Genomic DNA, 15,330 nt, shown 5'->3' with positions numbered 1-15,330 from the left:
CTACAACAGATGAAAGACAGGGAGAATGTACTTTATCACCTACTCAACCAATGTACACTTGTAAACAGTCTTTCTTACACAATCTCTCACTCCCCCACCTGCATCCCAGAAGCAGTGTCTTCAGTGTCATTGCTCTTCTGGCTGGACTGGCTGGATGTCTCTGGAGAGAGACAGTCCCTCTCTGGCTGACTGTTTTCCTCCAGACTGCCTGTCACTCCACTGGAGCTTTGGGAAGACCCCAGCAATCCGCTATGGTCCTGGGTCTCCCCCCCGTTTACCCCATGTTTATCCCCCAACACAGCTGCTTCATCCCTCCCCTGTTGCATCAGCTCTTCCTTGGTCACCACACACAATCCATCACCATCAGCAGTCTGATCCTCTCTATTGGACTCGTCTTGGTCCGTGATGGTCACGTTCTCCCTCCACTGCTGCATCCTGGAGGTCCAGCTGTCTGGTGGCTCCATGTCGTTGCCTATAACCAGGCGCCTGCTGCTCTCCGGGCTGTCCCTTGGATCCCCTCTGTCAAAGAGGGTGTCGTACTGTCTCCTATACAGGCCAGGGGAGCCCCGGTCTCCCATGTACTGTGGGGGTTGGTGGCGGTGCAGGGTGGGGCTGTCTTTCGCCACCAGCTCAGCTCTCTGCAGCCGAGGGTCTATGATAGGAGTCTGGGACGCCACCACTGGGTGCAGCATAGCTGGCATAGTAGGGGAGGAGATGCCCTTCTGCTGTAGGAGGGGGGAGGCTTGCCCCGAGCCTTGGCCTGGTATAGACTCTCTGGAGTGGCATCCAACACTAGGAGACTCCTTGTCTGTCCACCTGTGGTCCTGGAGGTGGGTGTTACTGTTAGCTTCAGGGTGGGGCTGTGCTGGAGAACCCGTGCCCTGGAGGGTGGTATAGGGTTGAGACTTCCTAGAGAGGTAGCCAGGCCTGGGGCTCTCTGACTTAGCCGAGTCAGTCTGGAACGGGGTGGGGGAGGGAGTCCTCCTGTCCATGAGGATGGTGGGAAGCTTGGTAACTTCCTCTGCCAGCTTACGGGCCATGTCAGGGCTAGAGGCCTGGGAGATACTTCTCCTGCCACTGGTCTGGTTCAATCCCTTTCCCAGCTTGCTGCCATTTGACTGATCTGACGGTTTGGAGTTTACCTTGTTGGGTAAGCAGTGGCTGTCGCTAGGAGTGTAGCTGCTGGTTTGGCAGCTAGTCCTCTGGTTGCAAGAGGCAGAGGTGCTGGTAGACATGCTTGCTGGTATGTCATGCTGGATCGCAGTGGGCCTCCCTGTAGGTAAAGGCGGGCGGAACTTGGAGGACAAGCTGGGGCTCTCGTCCCCCAGGCCTGGCCTGTGGTTATGGACACCATAGTGGTGGCGAACACTGGAGGGGGACATGGTGTATTTGTAGTAGGACTGCCTGGCTTGAACGAAGAGCTGGTCAGAAGCTGGGCTTCTGGTGAGGCCATTTAAACCGCGGTTCCTGTCTGGGTCTATAAGGTGTGGATTGACGGGCATTGTTTTGGTACCCTGGGGCAGGACTGGGGACCCTACCCAGGACTTGCAGCGGAGCTGCTGCTGGTAGTGCCGTGGAAAGCTGGGGCTCTGGTCTGGGCTGTAGGCTGCCAGTCTGCGCCTCAGTTCCGGGGAGCCAAATTCCTCCATGGCCCTGTAGGTGGCTTCTCTGGCTACAGTGTCCAGAGTGGACCTGCGGAGACAGGGGGAGCCCTTGGGGGACAGTTTGGGGCTGGAGCTACCGGAGGGCTTCCAGCTGTCTGACCACACAGGGTCACTAAGCCTCTTCCTGAGGCGGGCAGGCAGATACCCCTCCTCCATTCCTCTACTGAAGGGGTTCTCAGGTATACTTTGGCACAAAGCACTGCAGGGGCTGTCCACAGACTTAATGCTGGCTTTCTCTATGTAGCTAAAGCTGACCACAGAGCGTTTGCCCTCATCCCCCACACCAGAGCTATCGTAGAATCTGCACCCACTGGTTGGAGTGGAGGGGGCAGTTATTATCCCAGAGCAGGCAGGGGATAGGGGCACCCTCCCTTGGTAGTGCTCAATGTCTGAGGAGCGGGGGCGCACCAGAGTTCCATGCTGCAGCCCATCGGGTGCAGGCTGGAGAGTGGAGAGCAGTTGACCAGTCCCCTCGTAAGGCAGACTCTGCCTGTGGTGGATGGGCGTTCCCGAGTTGTCCGGTAGGTCCAGCTGGAAACTGACCGAGTGTCTAGAGGAGGACTTGGAGGGGGTGAGGCTGGGAGTGCTGCCCCCAACATTATGCACCACTCCAGGGGACATGGAGGTTGGGCTGGGGGTGGAGGTGCAGGTACAGGTGGAGTGGCTGGGGGTGCGCTGGGACTGAGGTAGGATGTCCGGCTCTTGGAGCACTAGTGGGTGAATCCCCTCCACACCACCCCCCAACTCCTTCCCTTCTTCCTCCGGGACAGACCTCACCTCCACATACAGGTGCAGGATCTTGCCAGACTGAGACATGGTCCCCACACTGGCCTCAGTGCAGGCCTCGGTCTCTTTCTTGTTGTTCGTCTCCTAAGCTTCCTTTCTAACCCAAAATTAATCAAAAAAATGGGTCCATTTGGTGAGGGTCAGTAAGCTGGAAGATGATTGGCAGGTCTCGTCGCCATGCTGCTCTGCTCATCTTCTTTTCAGGCTGTCAAAGAGAATGAGAGAAAGGACACAATAGGAACATGTTCTTTTAAAAAGACAATAAAACAAACTTACACAAAATGATATCAAAGACTGTTACTGAATTCAGAATCCATCTTTGTAACCTGAGGTGATGCTGTCATGCAATTGTCTACCAGTCACGCCATGACATCAGTCTAGGGATGCGTTCCCCTGACCCCCTGGGCGGGTGACTAAGCGAAACAGATATCGATAATAGTTTTACTCCCAGTCATTCTGACATTTAGGCCTACTCACAAAACACTATAGTATACTATGGGACTGTACTGTAATAAAGAAATCTACTGAACAAAATACTCAGAGCAAATTTTCCATAACATGTAGGTAGGTAGGTAGGTAGGACTGAATCAACAGTTCAGAGCATCTGCTCTTTTTTTAATAACTTGTAGGGAACACAATATACAGCCCACACTCCAAAAAGTTTGGTCTAATCTTGATTATTGTTCAGTCGTGTGGTCAAGTGCTGAAAGGAAAGACCTAGTTAAGCTGCAGCCGGTCCAGAACAGAGCGGCACGTCTTGCTCTTCATTGTAATCATAGGGCTGATATGAATACTATGCATGACAGTCTATCTTGGCTAGGAGTTGAGCAGAGACTGACTGCATCACTTCTTATTTTTAAAAGAAACAATAGTGTGTTGAAAATTACAAATTGTTTGCATAGTCAACTTACACACAGCTCCGACACACACACTTACCCCACCAGACATGCCACGAGGGGTCTTTTCACAGTCCCCAAATCCAGAACAAATTCAAGAAAGCGTACAGTATTATATAGGGCCATTATTGCATGGAACTCCCTTCCATCTCATATTGCTCAAATGAACAGCAAACCTGGTTTTAAAAAAACAGATAAAGAAACACCTCACAAAGCCTCTCCCCTACTTGACCTAGATAGTTGGTGTGTTGGTATTGATATGTAGGCCTTTCTTAAATTGATGTAGTTCTGTCCTTCCCTATTAACGTTCTGTATTATGTCATGTTTCATGTTGTATGGACCCCAGGAAGAGTAGCTGCTGCTTTCGAAACAGCTAATGGGGATCTTAATAAAATAGAAAATATATGGTCTATACTTGCAATGTAGGTCTCTGACTTATGGGTGGCACAAATTGGGATTTGGGGACAGGAAATGGCAGGGTACTGTACAGTACCCTGCCAATTAAACACTATAGTAATTACTGTAGTGTTTTTAAAACTGTAGTGTTTTGCTAACAAAAACTTTGTTTTTGTAGTATTTTACAGTAGACTATAACATTAACATAACATAAGTACAACACATGATTGAGGTATTTAAAAAGTTGAACTTTTATTTAACTAGACAAGTCAGCTTGAAGGTCACCGTGAAGGTCTACCACAGTGTGTAGTATAGTATTGTAAAGATCACTACAGAATTCTATAGTATTCTGTAGTAAACTGTCATATTTTTTGGGGTGGCTATGGACATAGCCAGAAATAGTATCATAAGTGATGACGGTAAACAGTTGGTAAAAGGTAAAACATTCCACATGTTTTCCAAGTGTTTTGTTAACACTCCAAATCTGTAGTCTGTCAAGTTCACACTCACCACGTCCTCAATCTAGAATAGCAAGTGTAAAATTCCTTCAGTTTGTTTGAGTACATAGATACCAGAGAGAAGCAACTAATTCTGATATCGAAATAGATATATTATCTGGTGAAATTCTAAAGTGGCTCTAACAGGGTCAACCTCTCAATATTTTCCTTTGTGCACTATATCAGAGGTCATGGGCCCACCTTCTGAGGAACTTGTTCACTCTGTTGTCTCTACTTTAGTCACGGCAGGATAGTCATTACCCTACAAATCATGAGGAGCAGGAAGACCCCAACCATTGCCACTGCTAGCACACTGCTCTAATATTAGTTCCTACCGGATGTTTGGCAGACCAAACTCTTCGGTCCTTTAAAAACCTGCTGTATTTAAAATATTGCGCGCTATCGTTTGGAAAATAAATCAAATGTGACTCTGGATGACAACATAATGATGTTTGTTTCAAACATTAGGGCTGTTTATCTAAAGATGTTAAATCCGCTTTGTGTTTTGTTTCCTTGCCACGATACTATGTATTGCAATATTGGTATCGTCCTGGCCCTAGTTGTCAGTCTGATCCTCACACACCACATGTACAGACACTCAGACACCGGTGATCAGTGTAGCAGGTAGAGAGAAATATCCTTTAACCTCTCCCACTGCTTTTCCTTAGAAAGTCTCTCTCCTCCTTTGCTACATTGACACTATACCAGTAAGACAGTAGTTATCAAGGCCAGACAAAGGTAACTAAGGCAACTAAGTAATGAATAAGTCTCATTTAGTTTGAAAAGATCATGCTTTTTTTGTCTGGAAATCAACAAACAATAATCTCCCATTTCAGCAAGACCTAAAAGTATATCTTCCATCTTTATGTAGGCCTTGAAATAGCCAATGATCCAAATCTCAGACCCTAAACACACATGCATGCACACACACAGCAGGTGATAACTATCTGAGATCCCAGGGAAAGAGCAGGGTTGTGCCATGACTTTCCACATGGTACGGGGAGGGGGGCAGTCTGTCTCACACATGCCTCACACACCCACAGCTGCACACTTACACCAGGGGCGAAGGATCACCCAATCAGGTTGAGCAATTTTTTGTTGTTGTTGCTGCTCTTCACTTGTCAGTGAAATACATCATTTGTATTTTTACTTAGACATGCAAACACCATCAGATATAATAGCAAGCAGTGCACTGGGTTAGTCAGATTTGATTAAATATAACAGAACAGATTAACCGTAATGACATTCACTGTCACAGGATGGGTTGCCAAAAATAACTAACAAAGCAACACCCCCAATAAGCCACAAATATGACTACATTGAGGCATGTCACTGTGCTTCTATGGCTATATGAACCATGCCACTGCCCATTTCATTTGTTCATTTAGCAAACAAGACATCTCATACTACTATGGCCGACAGTGTAAAACACATTTCACTGCACCTAACTTTTTTTTCTGTGCCTTTATCACAGTCAAGACACCTATATTTTAGCTTGAATTAGCTTTAGAAATGCTAAATTTTCTCTCAGCCTCATGGCAGAATGTGTCAAATAGCATGAAATGAGCTATAAAACTGCATTTCCCTCTCTGCCCCATGCAAAATGTGTAGAATTGCAGGACATTTTCTTTAAAACAGCAACATTTTTTCAGCCTCGTGGCAAAATGTGTAGAATAACATCAGATTAGCTATACAACTGTGTAAAAGTTAGCTGCAAGTGTACACGTTTTTTTTGTACACAGATGCACATTGACACAAACACATGCTCAGAGATATCCTGTGGTGTCTGTGATATATGCATTTGGTGATTGTGAACCTGTTGAATTGATTGCAGTTATTTGACTGTCTTGCTAATCATAATACCCAGCACCATTTATCCTCATATTTTGTGCCATTGAGGTTCCTGAGCCTCCCTTTGCAGTTTCACTTTGAGCCATGTCCAACATTGCCGTTTGAGAACACAATACATACAGTGCCTTGCGAAAGTATTCGGCCCCCTTGAACTTTGCAACCTTTTGCCACATTTCAGGCTTCAAACATAAAGATATAAAACTGTATTTTTTTGTGAAGAATCAACAACAAGTGGGACACAATCATGAAATGGAATGACATTTATTGGATATTTCAAACTTTTTTAACAAATCAAAAACTGAAAAATTGGGCGTGCAAAATTATTCAGCCCCTTTACTTTCAGTGCAGCAAACTCTCCAGAAGTTCAGTGAGGATCTCTGAATGATCCAATGTTGACCTAAATGACTAATAATGATAAATACAATCCACCTGTGTGTAATCAAGTCTCCGTATAAATGCACCTGCACTGTGATAGTCTCAGAGGTCCGTTAAAAGCACAGAGAGCATCATGAAGAACAAGGAACACACCAGGCAGGTCCGAGATACTGTTGTGAAGAAGTTTAAAGCCGGATTTGGATACAAAAAGATTTCCCAAGCTTTAAACATCCCAAGGAGCACTGTGCAAGCGATAATATTGAAATGGAAGGAGTATCAGACCACTGCAAATCTACCAAGACCTGGCCGTCCCTCTAAACTTTCAGCTCATACAAGGAGAAGACTGATCAGAGATGCAGCCAAGAGGCCCATGATCACTCTGGATGAACTGCAGAGATCTACAGCTGAGGTGGGAGACTCTGTCCATAGGACAACAATCAGTCGTATATTGCACAAATCTGGCCTTTATGGAAGAGTGGCAAGAAGAAAGCCATTTCTTAAAGATATCCATAAAAAGTGTAATTTAAAGTTTGCCACAAGCCACCTGGGAGACACACCAAACATGTGGAAGAAGGTGCTCTGGTCAGATGAAACCAAAATTGAACTTTTTGGCAACAATGCAAAACGTTATGTTTGGCGTAAAAGCAACACAGCTGAACACACCATCCCCACTGTCAAACATGGTGGTGGCAGCATCATGGTTTGGGCCTGCTTTTCTTCAGCAGGGACAGGGAAGATGGTTAAAATTGATGGGAAGATGGATGGAGCCAAATACAGGACCATTCTGGAAGAAAACCTGATGGAGTCTGCAAAAGACCTGAGACTGGGACGGAGATTTGTCTTCCAACAAGACAATGATCCAAAACATAAAGCAAAATCTACAATGGAATGGTTCAAAAATAAACATATCCAGGTGTTAGAATGGCCAAGTCAAAGTCCAGACCTGAATCCAATCGAGAATCTGTGGAAAGAACTGAAAACTGCTGTTCACAAATGCTCTCCATCCAACCTCACTGAGCTCGAGCTGTTTTGCAAGGAGGAATGGGAAAAAATTCAGTCTCTCGATGTGCAAAACTGATAGAGACATACCCCAAGCGACTTACAGCTGTAATCGCAGCAAAATGTGGCGCTACAAAGTATTAACTTAAGGGGGCTGAATAATTTTGCACGCCCAATTTTTCAGTTTTTGATTTGTTAAAAAAGTTTGAAATATCCAATAAATGTCGTTCCACTTCATGATTGTGTCCCACTTGTTGTTGATTCTTCACAAAAAAATACAGTTTTATATCTTTATGTTTGAAGCCTGAAATGTGGCAAAAGGTCGCAAAGTTCAAGGGGGCCGAATACTTTCGCAAGGCACTGTACAGTTGGTCACCACAGCTATCCCTGCACACTGGTCAATCAAGGTGAGTAAGGTTGTGTGTTAACTACAGAACGAACAAATGGAGAGGCGATGAAGAGTCGAGTCACAGGACAAATTGCAAGTTAACACGATCTGTGAATGCCATGGTAACTGACAACAACCTGAAATGGACACCTATTTGTTTAATAGAACCACTGGGTCATATGCCCACCAACCTGAAAAAGTTAAGTCCAAATAACTTCTGTCTGGCTGGCCCAAGACGTTTTGTTGTTCCTATGTATGTAACAATGAATGCTACTTCCACTACTAAATCTGTAGTGTGGTTATTTCGTCATCAAATTACACAAGGTTAACTCACCGTACTTGAGACAGGGGCCAGGGGCCAGGGCCCGTGCTTACGTTATGGGATACGTCTGGCAGGATTTTTTTTAAATGACTCCCTCCTAAAAGGAAAACCTAAAAATAAATAATGTTTGTGTTTTTCACAGACTAGAAACCAAGTTTACAATTTAAAAATACATCTGTCAATTCTGGTCAATTAGAAAACCGTTAACATAAAGTATTTCTAAAACCAGGAGACCAATAGACATTTATATTAATATCGCACGGCCACATGTTGAACAAGGCACACTGATTACAACCTCATAACACTTGAGGATCGACATGTACCCCCCGTTCTTTCTCTCACACTCGCTCATATCAAAAACACACATGATGGAACACACTTACACCCTGATGAGCAGGGTACTTAGGCCTACTTTTTCTGTACTCAGACTAATAGGATTCCCTACCCCCCCCATTTTTGTTCATCCTACAGACACACACTATACACACAGTCCCACACACACACTGTACACATAGCAACTGCTATCCCCCGAGTTGCAGCAGCACAGTCTGGGTCTGCCTCCCTCTTTCTCCTCGTCTCCCTTTCTCCTCTTTGCCACCTCTAGACTCACAGTGGCTGTCCGCTTTGCCAGCTCATCCATACTGGATTTAGGCCTCCCTCCTCCTCCCCCCTCCAGACCTGCCTAAGTCCAATAGAGCTCCATCTTCCACCTCCTGCCACTCATGGTGCTTTGTCCCTCCCTTTAGGAAGAGTGCTCAACCAATCAGATCCCTTGATCCAGTGCTGTCTTAACGGCCCAATGGCTACTGGTGTAAAGTAGTCTGTTTAGCACTAACAGATGGTGAAGGACCATGCAGCTTATAGTTGCTGGGGCAGTAACAAGGTCAGAGGGGACTGGGGCCCTCCTCTTATTCAGAGGATAGAAACTAATTTGGCTAATTTGAGTCATAGGGTCTAACAGTTGTAAACCTCTGAGGAAAAACAAGAATAAACAAATTCGAGGCATCACCTACACACTCTCACGCTTAGACAGACAGTCAGTTTATCTTTCCCTCTGATAACACTACTAGCACTCTCTCTAGGTATCAACACTGACAGGCTGTCTGTAGCATGTCTACTGTACCTCACTAGGAGGTTCTGGACTTGGAAATTGTGTGTAATAAATTCTGTCAATCAAGTTTGATGACAGATAAATAGCAGAGCAGAGACCATGTAAGTTATTTTCTCACTGCCTCATAGAAGTGACAGCTTAACAAATGGCACACCCACTGTATTGTCCCCCCCCCCCCCCCCCACACCCCCACTCCCACCCCACACCCCCACCCTATTTCCTCTGTGGTTTGGATACAGTTAGGAGTGAATTTCCACAGCTTCCCCAGTCAATCTCCTCCTGGATGGTGTCCGATCCGTCCAGACAAGAATGAGGGGAAAGGTCTGTGTCTGCTTTTCCTCCCCGGGATTTGCCTTTCCAGACAGAGAGCTTAACCCGACAGACAACACGCTCGGGAAACAAGCTTTACAAATGGTGATCTTTAAGTTTCAAGTTAATGTCACGTGCTCAAGTACGGTCAAATGCCTTTCGTTCAAGCTCTAAACCCAATAATGCAGTAATCAATGTAGTAATAAAAACAACAAAAGGTAGAACAAAAACACAAAAGATATTGAAATAAGAACACGAGAAGGTAAGTAAGCTATATACATGGTCGCTGTAAGCTATATAAGCGGTTGCTGTAAATGGTCTTGTGGCTTCGCTGAAGTTAATGAGTGAATGGTTTGACTTCAATGGGCTTATGCTAAGGGGGAATCAGAGTCTCCTCAGACCCAAACACAATGTCAGATTTCAAAACAAGGGAGCAGGAATGGAGCCTATAAACAGCTGAGACTAATTCACTTAAGACAGATTCAATTTCATGTCACAAGACTGTCCATAAAATTAAAGACTGTCCTTAAAATGTTTACCCAACAGCAGCTGAGCATATAAGCAGATCACTTCAATGTACAGTATGGAAAAATCAACCCCTTACTCACCAAGATTGTAATCGCCCGCAGTCAATAGTTGAACGCCCTACTCTTAATTACAGTCACATCCACTGACCACGCAGAGTCAGCTGTGGTTTTATCTGGGGACAGTTTAAAAGCCCCATCATCATAGCTCAGATTCTGAAAAAAACTCATCACTGAGGGACATCAGAAAGTTGTGGCCCTGAAATCCCACTTTATGCACTGGCAGACACATCGATGTCTCATATCCTTAACCAAGTGCCTTACACAGTCAGATCAATCTTGGCTGGAGAATGGCGCAATGCACTACCTCTGTTGGCACGATCTATTCTCTGGCTGCAGTGGGGAGCCTGGGGACATGGGGGGGGGAAAGGAGACATTTTTAGAATACATTCTCTAGGTGACAATACAACTTTGAATCCTCCAACAAATATCATCCAGTTGTTCTTGGATTTCAGCAGAAATGTGGTTCCTACAACAGACACTATAATGAAGCAATAGCAGGGGTAAAGAAAACAGGTATGTCATGGACCAATAAGGACTGCTAAAATATCATGGCCTCAGCATTAAAGCTGAGTAGAATTGATGAGGTAAGATGTAGGAAGGACAGAGTATGTGTGTGAGAGAGAAACCCAGAAGTATCATGCAACAGCCTTACTGACAGAGTAGCACCTGGGACAACCCACTGGGCACAAACTGGTTGAATCAATGTAATTTGTCATCGTAGTGTGATGTGGAATCTATGTAGAAAATACATTGGATTTGAAAAAAGTAATCAACTGTTGTTTTGAAGAGGAAATGTGTCATCATCCTGGTAAACAAATTTCAACACTTGTATAAAATATGTTGAATTTGTACCTTTAAAAACAGATCGTCAACATTATAATTTTTGTAAAAAAGAATTAAGCTTTAGGTTGGGCAGCACCTAATACTGGAGAATTGGTCTATCTACTACTGCTAACCTTTGGTCTCCGATCCAGGGTTTTAACCAAGCCGTGCCATGCTTAGCTATTATAGCTGTCACTGACCATTACCAATGTGCTATCGTGAGAATGATTTTGTAAGTAGAGATCTCTCAACACTAAATACATTCCCTGTTGCTTTCTAAGTAATTCCACATAGTTGGTTTAACATAGCAAATCAAATGTGAACATACTTTATCACCGATATATCATCAATGCTGCTATTTAGGCCTTTATAGGATTTGTAAAGTCATCAACAGCCAGTGTTTAAATTCAAACCTGTAATCAACTAAAAATAGACAATACAATAAGCCTATGGTTTCAAGCTCTGGTTGATTTAAATTGAAATTATCTTTAGTGATATTGAATTGTGTAGGACTAAATCAAATCAAACTTAATTTAAAGTACATTTAAAGATAGTCCTAGTCTAAGTCAAATCAAACTTAGATTTTTGGTTGAGAAGTGAATCCAACATATCAATTAATAATTTGTAGACAAACTGGAATCCAAGCCAGACTAAGTCAGTGGCACAGATGGAACAATCCAAGCAGAAGATAAATCTCTCTCAAATGTTGATATTTGATAGCGTTGACAAACAAAACCAATACGACTTTTGTACAATAAATAGCCTAAGACTATTTTAGAAAGGTATGTACAGTTGAAGTCAGAAGTTTTACGTACAGAGGTTGGAGTCATTAAAACTCGTTTTTCAACCACTCCACAAATGTCTTGTTAACAAACAATAGTTTTGGCAAGTCGGTTAGAACATCTACTTTGTGCATGACAAGTCATTTTTCCAACAATTGTTTACAGACAGATTATTTCACTTATCACAATTCCAGTGGGTCAGAGGTCTACATACACTAAGTTGACTGAGCCTTTAAACAGCTTGGAAAAATCCAGAAAGTTATGTCATGGCTTTAGAAGCTTCTGAGTCAATTGGAGGTGTACCTGTGGATGTATTTCAAGGCCTACCTTCAAGCTCAGTGCCTCTTTGCTTGACATCATGGGAAAATCAAAAGAAAATCAGCCAAGACCTCAGGAAAAAAATTGTAGACTTCCAGATGTCTGGTTCATCCTTGGGAGCAATTTCCAAACGCCTGAAGGTACCAAGGAAGAAGCCACTGCTCATAAACCGCGGATATATTGAAGCAACTTCTCAAGACAGTCAGGAAGTTAAAGCTTGGTCGCAAATGGCTCTTCCAAATGGACAACGACTCCAAGCATACTTCCAAAGTTGTGGCAAAATGGCTTAAGGACAACAAAGTCAAGGTATTGGAGTGGCCATCACAAAGCCCTGACCTAACATTTGTGGGCAGAAATGAAAAAGCGCATGTGAGCAAGGAGGCCTACAACCCTGACTCAGTTACACCAGCTCTGTCATGGACCAAAATTCACCCAACTTATTGTAGGAAGCTTGTGGAAGGCTACCCAAAAGTTAAACAATTGAAAAGGTAACGCTACCAAATACTAATTGAGTGTATGTAAACTTCTGACCCACTGGGAATGTGATGAAAGAAATAAAAGCTGAAATAAATAATTTGCTCTACTATTATTCTGACATTTCACATTCTTAAAATAAAGTGGTGATCCTAACTGACCTAAGACAGGGAATTTTTACTAGGATTACATGTCAGGAATTGTGAAAAACTGAATTTAAATGTATTTTGCTAAGGTGTATGTAAACTTCCCACTTCAACTGTAACATTTAACCTTAAAATGAGTAACACATCCATGGCCACATTGAGGTTACTGTAACTATCCATTTCTTCTTGTGTAATCATATAAAGCACGGTCATTGTGAAGATCTCCAAGACCTGCAATGCTGTAATAACCTGTGCAGAATCTTGAACGGCATTGATCACTTGCACCATGTACTTTTAATGTAATCTCAACTGCAATCCAGGTCATTTGGTTCTGCTATTATATGAAACAGCATCTTTTGTATAAATCAACAAAATATCTGACATTGTATTCCCATTTGAACTTTGTTGTGCTTTAAGATGGTTGAAAGCATAGTGACATTACGCATTGAACATTCAACTAACTTTTGGCTGTCTTTTTGAGTGGGTAAAAATAGGTTGTAATCTCATTGATCAACATCAACTAAATATGACCCAATTATCCATGTTGAAATGACGTGGTGTGCCCAGTGGGAAGGGACTGCAGTCAGTGAAGTGCTGTTTATAGAAACACTGTCATCTGATAGGCTGGAGGAAAGGGAATAGGCCAACTGCCTCTGCACTTCAAAAGGCTTGTCAGGCACAGCGATTAGATAGGCTGATATATTCAAATCCATTTTTTTTTTTGTCGTTTGTGGACAGCAATGATACCAGGTTCCAACATAGGCTACTAGTTAAAGGCAACAGCTTGACATGGAAGAATGATTGTAAATGACTGTCTGGTCGACATATCTGAAACTAAGGAAGATTGCTATGTTCAGTCTTGTAATTCCCTATGGTTTTCGAATGCAGTTATTGAAATAATACTAGGGTAGGGATCAGGTGTTTGATTACCAAACCTAAGTCTGTATTGCCTAAGACTTGCGCAACAAATAACAGATCACTGGAAAGGTGTCATATTTCAAGATAGGTCTGCAATGGGAATACCGTAATGTAAATAGTTTACAGGTGAGCTCTGGACATAAAAAAAAAAAACTGTCCCAAACAACTACTACCTGTCTGATGGTCACTCTGCTCTGCGACAGACCTGTAAAGTGATGTTGTTTGGTGAACTGAAGCAGATGGAAATGATATGCTTCAACACAAAAGCTATCTTCAAACAGAAAACAATAGGCTATAGCTGGAACAATTCCTGGAGAGATCGTTTCATTCATTAATGAATAGTAACATTGCCAGCCTACAATAACAAGCCGCACTGCAACTTGTCACGGTTCATGAAGGAAGATTGTCACTTACCCCTGCCATTACAAATGCTAATGTTATAAGAAGCTGCAGAATCCTGATAGACCCGCGTAGCCGTGTGTACGTTCGCTGCCGTTTATCACCTGTTTCCGCATTGAGAAGGCTGACGTTTTAACCTTGGTTGAAAAGGAGCTTTCCATTCACTGCTAAATGGTTCTGAAACTGACAGCTCCTCTGATCCACCTTTGCTCCTGACGAGGAGCAACACTCACACGCGCACTTTCTCCTAATGCGAGCGTGCTAGAGCTCTTCTCTCCCAGAGCGCATGCTATTTATGCTTCCTTGAAGGAGAGATTACAATACATTTCAAACGGATTTGAAATCTGTATAATCTATCAGACGGACCAGATAGCACCCAAGGCTGTAATACCGTATTTGTTTTTTAAATAGCATAGTAGGTAAACTATTATAGGAAACAATGTGGACATTAGGCTGCTATCTCTTTACCCAACTTGGCTCCAACTGTTTGCTACAATAAGCTTGCCGTTTCCCAATAGTTTATATAAAGTAATAAAAAAAAGGCTATTTGCAAATTACTGTCCAACATCTGGGTCATGGTTGAAATCCAGAGGGATTGTTCCAATATTATTATCCTGAAATGGTTGGATTTAACATGAACTCTTATTCTCCCTAAATGGGCATTTGCTCCCAAAAGCACGTCAAAACGTAGGCTGCTAGATCTCTAAAAAACTATTTTCCCTCACGAAAAATGTATCAGCCGCTACAAAAATGTCAATGAATTACAATCCACATAATAATTCACATTTCCTATTACTGCAGGATTATTTTCCTGTTCTGGGAGACTGGCCCAAATGAAGATACTACATCTGTTAAAGAAGGCCAAAAGAATGTGTTGGGGATCATGTGTATAATCCCTATACCAAGGCATGCAGGGGGGTGGTCAGCCCTACATCCTGTAGGACACGGTGTATGAATGCCTATGTAGGGCTGGCTGCTGGACGACAGCACATGCACACAACTCTGTCTCTCTAAGTCACAATTTATTTAGAAATGTCTTACGTTTGTCAAGCTAACTACTGTTTCAGAAATTACATTTCCCCCGGGAAATGTAGACCTTGGTTGAGTTTAGACACAGAAATAGAAAAGGTAGGATAAACAGCAGTAATCACAGAGGGCAGGAGGCATGTTTAAGATTCCACACTCTTCAGGAATGTGGTCCTATGCAGCAGGCACATCAGAAAAATAAACACAAAACTATTGGCACAAGTCCACACAAAACAGTAAATACATCAGAAAGGCTCAACTGAC

General features: G+C 43.3%; 1 protein-coding gene across 3 annotated transcripts in view; it reads right to left on the bottom strand.

The window, feature by feature from the left end:
• psda (pleckstrin and Sec7 domain containing a) overlaps positions 1-14,534 on the bottom strand; it is a 45,869-nt gene extending 31,335 nt beyond the window's left edge. For 2 of the 3 annotated variants that reach the window (XM_021609023.3, XM_090238166.1), the window contains exons 1-3: positions 14,056-14,534; positions 10,203-10,525; positions 99-2,655 (exon numbers count right to left, since the gene is read on the bottom strand). In XM_021609023.3, the coding sequence (XP_021464698.3) occupies positions 99-2,480 (2,382 nt within the window). In that variant the 5' untranslated portion in view covers positions 2,481-2,655; positions 10,203-10,525; positions 14,056-14,534. The remainder of the gene's footprint in view (positions 1-98; positions 2,656-10,202; positions 10,526-14,055) is intronic. The other variant, XM_021609014.3, reaches the window with a different exon arrangement.
• Positions 14,535-15,330: the final 796 nt, after the last annotated feature.

This window comes from Oncorhynchus mykiss, chromosome 1 (genome assembly GCF_057628025.1).
Source record: "Oncorhynchus mykiss isolate SJ-2025 chromosome 1, ASM5762802v1, whole genome shotgun sequence".
Classification (NCBI taxonomy): domain Eukaryota; kingdom Metazoa; phylum Chordata; class Actinopteri; order Salmoniformes; family Salmonidae; genus Oncorhynchus; species Oncorhynchus mykiss.
This window is presented reverse-complemented; position numbering and strand designations above follow the sequence as displayed.